This window comes from Mastomys coucha, unplaced genomic scaffold (genome assembly GCF_008632895.1).
Source record: "Mastomys coucha isolate ucsf_1 unplaced genomic scaffold, UCSF_Mcou_1 pScaffold13, whole genome shotgun sequence".
NCBI classification, from domain to species: domain Eukaryota; kingdom Metazoa; phylum Chordata; class Mammalia; order Rodentia; family Muridae; genus Mastomys; species Mastomys coucha.
Window position 1 is genome coordinate 67,320,702 of NW_022196895.1, and position 8,391 is coordinate 67,329,092.

Here is an 8,391-nt window from a genome sequence, read left to right on the forward strand (position 1 = left end):
GCACTGAGTCGCCTTGGTTCATCATATCTCCAATAAAATGAGCATCCAGCAAAGTTTAACTTCATGATTACAGGGGAAATTACACATTTCCTTGAAGCAGGAGTTAGAGTAGTTCCCAGATCCCTTCCCCATTTTTCTACATCATTGCCATTCTTTTGGGAGTCTCTGAATGGTTGTTATTGTGCTAACCTGGCAACTCCTCTTTATAGGGAGCAATTAATATGAATCACATCATCATTGATGGTGTATGACACTCTCCACAGTCAATTTTCTGAAGGTTACCTCCTGAATTTCCTCAAAAACTTCCTCTCATAATGTTCTTGGATTTCTAAAGCTGAAAATTTGAGGCACAAAATAAATATTTCAGAACTCCCAGCTGTCAGTAATAGCAATGTGATTGCCAGGGAACCTTGAACGAATGGTGCAGTTTGGATTTATAATTACTTTAACAAAACATCCTAATTAAAAGGGCAATCCATGAGGATTACAGCAGCTCTCCAAATCATTGCTCATTTCCAAAGATTAAGTCAACTAGTGAAAGAAAGAAAAGCATCAGAGTCCAAGAAAGCAAGAAGGGGCGACTGAAAAGTCTGAAAATGCCTCTGCTTAGGGACTCAGTCAGAGCCATGGTCAGGAATGCATCTCTCTGGGAGTCACTGGGAGACTTGGGAGTGGAGATGGTTACATAGCAGGTGTATGCCAACAGTGCTAACTGCCTAGTTTTCTTCTGATTCTTTTACTATATAAACCAGACTTTCCATTTTACATGCTTTTCAAAATGACTGTTTCTCCTTTATACATTATTTAGGAAAGATCAAAGCAATTGTATGTCTTCTTTTTCTTCCTCTTCCTCCTCCTCCTCCTCCTCCTCCTCCACCTCCTCCTTCTCCTCCTCCTCCTGGTGATTTCCAATCAAATCTTTCCAACATCAGCTCTGAAGGCTGGGAAAGAAGTCATTTTCATGTGATTTTATAATTTAAGCATTTACATGAATTAGTGACAATGATATAAATATTTAAATAAAGTATACTTCACTTAAAGTGTCTATAAAATTTGTATGTGTGAACACAAGTGGGTGTATGTGTGTATGGGTATGTTTAAGTGGATGCTGGGTACTGTGGTGGGTGACTATCAAGTTGGTCCATTAATTAATACCATTATTTATATTAAGGGTTAGACTTTTATACTTGAATGATGCAATGAAAAGAAAATCAGAAGTCAGCTCAAATTTATTTTTAGGTCTTAAGAAAGAATCATCATGGACCAATAAAATGAGAAGCCTTTAAGACCAATATGTCTAACTTCTTACAGTGAATGAAATATTGATTCCTAGAGAAAGTAAAGCTTGCCTTACTTTCTTACAGCTAATTTTTCTAAACACTGTTAGTTTCCATTATGCCTCAAGCAATCTGATATTAATATTTGTAATGTCATTAGATCAAGAAGTACCAGTTTCTTTAGCATCCATTTTTTTTACTAGAATTATTTCAACCATAATAAAGATGAAAGTAGAGAAGAAAACAAAGAAAAAATTTGAACTGCATTAGGATAAAGGACTGCAAAAGTACTCTTTCTCAGAGATGGAAAAACAGCGTGGTGTTTAAAAGAACATTGTAATTCTGCAGAAGACTCTGCTTTGGTCCCCAGCACCCATATTGCTCCACAAACACTTGTGACTACTTCTGATGCCATCTGATGGCCTCCACAGGCACCAGGCATGAGGTACACACATATACCTCATGCATGTTGCCAAACTCTCAAACACAGAAAATAAAAACAATTAAACCTTCAAAAGACTAACATTTACATAAATGAGTACAAATTTTTCAGAACCAGTAATGGTTGTGGTAATATACTAGAGGCATGCTTTAAAATAATATTTGAGAGCCTTTCTGTTTAATCATACTTGTCAAAACACCCTTTCCTTAAAATACCGTTTCTGGTTCTACTCACTTTAATGAAATAGTTTCCAGCCAGTGCACAGATTATCTATGCATCGGTAGAGCCTTTCTTACCAATTTCTTGTTTGTGCTCCCCATGACTCAACACACTAGAGGTTCTTAATTACATTTCCTAATGCTTGCACGAGTAGCGAAATAAGCCAAATGCAAGGAGGAGTATTGCATGGAGAAGAGATATCAACCTCAAGGTAGAATGTGGAAAACTCAATAAGCATAAGCCTTTAATATGACCCTGCTCATGAGAACGACATTCAGATTAATGCCCTGTACCCGAGGTATGAAGTGGATTATACAGAGAAGGCACAAGTATGAAAGAAAGCATGTAATTAAGGAAAGGCTGTGCTCCATCCAAGAAGCTGTGATTTTCTACATTGGATCCACTTGAAATTTGATTCACTCACAGTCAGGCAAAGAGCGTATAAGTCAAGTGCAGAGGCCTTTCTAGTCTGGATATTTTATAGGACCTCTTGTACCTCTGCTCCATTTATTTTCACTCCTTCCAGTAAGAGATATGGCCTCTGTGTTGGGGTAAATGATATGATCTCACTTCTTAGAGTCGTTCGCCTTGAATCACCAAAGCTCATAAATTTCTACCTACATCTACAGTGGTTGGGTCAGTGGAGACTTCGCACTGAGCCCTGGTCATGGATTCACAGAAGCAGAGCTTGAGTGAAAGCTATGGTTGCCTAGCTGACCTCATCAATTCAGTTAATTTTTGGTTGTTCTAATTCTTTGAACTAAAATGAAGAATATTTACTTCATGAATGTGGATGAGAGGATTCAAAAAAGAAGCGCACAAAACTTTTGAACATTATTCCTGATGTAAAATAGAAAACTTAACTCTGCCCATGACCTACAATTCCTGAAATAGTACAGAAGGTAGCATTCATAATTACAAGTCCATTTTCTCTGATCTGTTTGCAAATGGAGTTCCAGTTTTAGAATATCAGATTAGTTCATGGCAGGAGACTGTTGTCTGATATACCCACATAGCTGCTCTTCATTTTTTTTTTTATAGTCTGGACCACATTTTACCTAAACTAAGAGATTTTTCCCATAGTGATATCCTGTAGTCCTTTATTTTTCCTCTATAATACTTTCTTTTTCTTTCCTGAAAAATATTCTTATTAACTTAAATAATGTGTTTGTTTTTATGCATGTAAGTGGTTATATGCTAATGAATTGGATGTGCTGTTGATGCCAGAAGTGTTGGATGCCTCTGGAGCTAGAGTTTTAGGTGACTGTGTGTAATGTTGGTGATGGGGCACAGAGTCTCTGTAAGAGCTGCATACAATCAATGGTTCACAGTCTCTTCACCCTACTTTTTTTTTTTTAATGTATTTATCTCTAACCATGTCTAGCTGAAAAAATTGCTCTCCTTTGAGAGCAGGGATTTTATTGTTTTTCCTGAAAAAAGAAGAACGACTTTAACGCAAACACACATATAAACCATTCCCTGACCTATGAATGAAATATGAACCCTGTGAAATTGGACTTTCTGACAATTACATAACACTAGTCAATATTTTATTACAGTTATTTATGTGCAAACCTCTAGTGTTGGCCTAATCTATGTTAGTGTTCAGCAAGTACTTTTTAGCACTTCAGTGCAATCTTTTCAAAATGTGTGTGAGTGTGGGTGTGCGGGTTTGATTCTCAGCTGTTTCGTGAGACTGTAGGAGTTTTGTTTTTTAGAGCCTTATAGGAGGAATTGAATCACAAGTGTGGATACTGAGTCTTCACCCTGATCGCATTCTGTTGCCTGACTGCTTTTGCAATGTTACCAGCTCTTGTGCCCCTTCTTTCATGCTCAAGTTTCTATAAGAGCTTAGAACTATAAGAGAAAACAGGTGCATTCTCCTTTAAGTAGGTTCTTGCTGATCTCCATTTGTTGACTATGCTAGCCTCTGACTCACTCTCTTCATGAGTTAGCTTGCCAAGGTCAAGGTAATGAGAAAAGGAAATTATACAGCAGGTATAATACACTACATTGCCGTGATTATCACCATTGTGGAAAAATCATCTGCCCGTTTTTTTTTTTTTTATGTCACTGCAATTGTTTTCATTAAATCAAATCTGAACCATATCCAGAACAATGACTTATTTTAGAAAGAAATGATGGACAAGATAGGTAAGAAGGTAGAAAAGAATTCAAGGACCGAGGAGAAAATATTTGAGTGTACTAGAAAAAGTAGAATAAGAATATTCTTACTCTCTAACTGTGAGGGAAAAAAGAGGAGGAAAGAAGAGAGGTACATCATTTTTATCCTTTACTTTTCCTTAGATAATGATATGTCCAAAGTTAAGAAGTAAATTTTTTCATGGCTCATTATTGTTTGATAAAATTTTCAGCACATAGCAGGAGATTAATTTTAATTCAGTTTTGCATGGTCTTAGATTTGAATGTCTAATCTTAAGTATACATATTTCATTCTCCTTCCCTCCTATTTTCATTACTTATTTACTTTTTACTTTAATCTCCATTACATGTAGCATCTATATACTTTATGGCTTGAACTTTATTCATCATTCCTTTTACTCAGTTTGCTTAAGCTTTTTATTCAGCTATGATACTTTTACATCAAGAATAATTTCTCACCTGGTGATTTTTTTTTTATGATTCCTGTGTGTACTTAATTTATTGTTACACAAATTTTATATAAACCTTAATATCTTAACTTACAATCACACATCAAATCGTGTCAAATATACATGCTAGTAGAAGCAAGTAAAATATTCAATTTATGCAAAAATGCAACTTGTGATGAGAACCATCATGAGGGAACAGTCAGGGCCACTAGACTATTTTTAAGCATCACTGTGGACAACTCAGAAAGGGTACTTTGTATTGTTGTGCATCTGAAGATAGAGGTAGAACAAATCCCTTTTAGAAATGAAGTTCATTAAAGTTATTAGCAGGCCAGTGAAACTGAGGTTACTAAGAACTAGAAAACTGAGGCCTTACCATCTAAATCGTTCTCCGGGGTCTCTGCTGTGTACCAGTTGGAAGGCGGCCCAGTGCCATTGACAGTCATGGCTGACACTTGGAAACTGTATTGACTCCCTTTCTCCAATCCTATGAAAAAAAAAATTCCACCAGAAAAAAAAATTACTAAACAGTAAGAATTTCCAGCTGGGTTTCTCAAGCTTTAGAAAATGATGACAATAATTGCCATGCTTTAAATATTGTGATTGTTTTGATAAGTATTGTTATTTTGATTACAAAAGGAGAAACAGCATAGCAGGGAATGAAATTATATCTCATAAATTCTAAAAATTTTGTGCATTTTTTTCAGTTTATAAAAATGTATCATTGAAAATAGCCTCAAGGTAAATGCAGAACATAAAATATGAATGATGAAGAAATAATCAAAAATAGCAAGAGTCATTTTCCTCACTGTTCTGAGGAGCCTTGCCTATAAATCAAAAAGAGTCAACTTAAAAATTTATGCTCCATCATTCATTCAAGGTCAGTGATTATGTTTACGGGAGGGCAAGGAAGAAGAAGCCAGAACAAGTGAATTTTAGTAGAAAATAAACACATTTTCATTTTTTAAATTCTTCTCTCATACATTACATCTAGACCACAGCTTGCCCTCCCTTTGATCTCCCCAGTTTCTCCCCATACCTTCACTCTCTTCCAGATCCACTTTCCCCCATATGCCTCCCCTCAGGAAAAAAAATAAAGCAGCCCTCCCAGACACATCAACAAAACAGGACATAACAAACAACAATAAGAACATTCAGAGACCATGACATCAAGGCTGGACAAGGCCAACCAATAGGAGGAAAAGAACCACAATAATAGACCAATGAGTCAGTGAAACACCCAACCCCACTGTTACAATGCCTACAAGAACACTAAGCTACTCAGCCATAACCTGTATGTTCAGTACCTAGGTCAGATTCCTACAGGCTCGCTTTTCTTTACATGACTCCTTGAGTCCCAGTCATTTGATTCTGTTGGCCACCCTTCCAGTATATTTTACTACAGATCCCACCGTAGAGAAGATTGTGGTCAATCTCAACAACTTTTTGGGTCCATTATATTATCCACAGTACTGGCATTGAAGATTATTTTAGAAATAAGAGAAATGACAATTAGAGTGGACCCACAGATTATCATGTGATGCATTTAAGATTTTGATGTAAGAATCTATTCTTTTCCCCAGGCCTCAAAGGCATTTAATAACTTGACAAGTTGTTGTTAAACAAATAATTTCTGTTGTTCTGTTTTAACTGTTTCCCCAAAAACTCATGTTAATTTTTAATCATTTTTCTTACAGTTAGAAGAGACCTAAAGATGAAATTAAATCATGGAATATTTGCCACCATCCATGAATTAATGTTCCTGTGGCAAGAGGATTAGTTACTTCAGGAATGAGTACCCGGTACAAATGATGAATTTGGTCCCGTCTTCTTTTTTGTAAATTTGCTTGCATTTTCATAGTCCCTCATGAGATGACTCTCACCATATGCTGTTACCATGCTCCCTGACTTCAGAATACTCTTGTTTATTAAGCACCCAGTTAATGCAATCCCATTATAATAGTACAGATGCATAAAATATATCCTACACACATAAAAAATATCATAGTGAAACTCAGTATTTTGCCCAGTTCTTATCTGTCATACTTTTTAAGGAAACATGGGTCATTATTAAGACAATGAGAACTCAGTGTAAATTGTCTAAATTTTAGATCTCAATTAGTTGAAAATCTCATAGAAACTAGAATGTTGTCTGATCTGTTTTCTATTTTTTCTCTTCAATGATATGAAACAGTACCACTATTTTATATGAGACATTAAGTAAAATAGATTACTGAGAAATGATGCTTATATTATTTGATAATTGTATCTATTAGCCAAAAGATGAGTGCCTTGCAGCAAGGTAATTTCTGAATTCCTCCTCATAGGGGATAGTGTCAATCAGAATATTTTTAAGAATAGATATATCAAAGCTTACATGTAAGTTACACATATGGAGAAATCTATTTGCTAAATACATCCATGTAAACATTTGGTAGAGATCTTACTTCTAGATAAGCTTCTAGTTTTACAAAATGAGTAAGCACTGTACCTAAAATTGCTGTTGGTGGTTTATCATTGCTAACATTGATGTTTTAACTATCTACCCATAAACTATACTACAGTGCTTGGTACACTGAAGATTTTCATATAATTTTCATATAACCCTTGACAAATCCAGTAACACTGAATGAGCACAACAATAATTAATGCAAATGAAATATTAGATAAAAATACAACATTCGACACCATCATGGGTACTATAAGACCTATGGGAACATGAAACTTTTTTGTCATTCCTCAAGAAAGCTTATAATCATTTCATTTTGCTACTCATTCTGTTGATTGTTAAGAGGTATCACACTTTGGTCTTCTTTCTTCTTGAGCTCCATGAGGTCTATGAATTGTATCTTGCGTATTCAGAGCATTTGGGCTAATATCCACTTATCAGCAAGTATATACCATGTGCATTCTTTTGTGATTGCATTACCTCACACAGCATGATACTTTTTAGTTCCACTCATTTGCCTAAGAATTTCATGAATTCATTGTATTTAATAACTGAGTAGTACTCCATTCTGTAAATGTACCACATTTTCTGTATCCATTCCTCTCATATAGGACATCTGGGTTCTTTCCAGCTTCTGACTATTATATGTAAGTCTGCTATGAACATAGTGGAACACGTGTCCTTGTTATATGTTGGAGAATCTTTTGCGTATATACCCAGAAGTGGTATAGCTAGGTCCTCAGGTAGTACTATGTCCAATTTTCTGAGGAACCGCCAGACTGATTTTCAGAGTGGTTGTATCACAGACCACATGGAGCTCAAGAAGAAGAAGGACCAAAATGTGGGTGCTTTGGTCCTTCTTAGAAAGGGGAACAAAATATTCATGGGAGCAAATACAGAGAAAAAGTGTGGAACAGAGACTGAAGAAAAGGCCATCCAAAGGTTGCCCCTGTTGGGGATACATCTCCTATAGTCACCAAACCTAGACACTATTTTGGATGCCAAGAAGTGCATGTTGGCAGGAGCCTGCTATAGCTATCTCCTGAGAGGCTCTGCCAGAGCCTGATAAACATGGAGGTGGATGCTTGCAGGGTCCCCAAAGGGGTCCACAATGGAGGAGTTAGAGAAAGGACTGAAGGAGCTGAAGGGGTTTGCGACTCCATAGGAAGAACAACAATATCAACCAACTAGAGCCCCAAGAGCTCCCAGGGACTAAACGACCCACCAAAGATAATACATGGAGGGACCTATGGCTACAGCTGCATATGTAGCAGAGGATGCCCTTGTCTGGCATCAATGGGATGAGAAAGCCCTTGGATCTGTGAAGACTCCATGTCACAATGTAGGGGAACTCGAGGGTGGGGAGGCAGGAGTGAGTGGATGGGTAGGGGA

General features: G+C 36.6%; 1 protein-coding gene across 2 annotated transcripts in view; it reads right to left on the minus strand.

Moving 5' to 3' along the window:
* Dcc (DCC netrin 1 receptor) overlaps positions 1 to 8,391 on the minus strand; it is a 1,081,061-nt gene that overhangs the window by 182,722 nt on the left and 889,948 nt on the right. For both annotated transcript variants that reach the window (XM_031365997.1, XM_031365996.1), the window contains exon 14: positions 4,927 to 5,037. In XM_031365997.1, the coding sequence (XP_031221857.1) occupies positions 4,927 to 5,037 (111 nt within the window). The remainder of the gene's footprint in view (positions 1 to 4,926; positions 5,038 to 8,391) is intronic.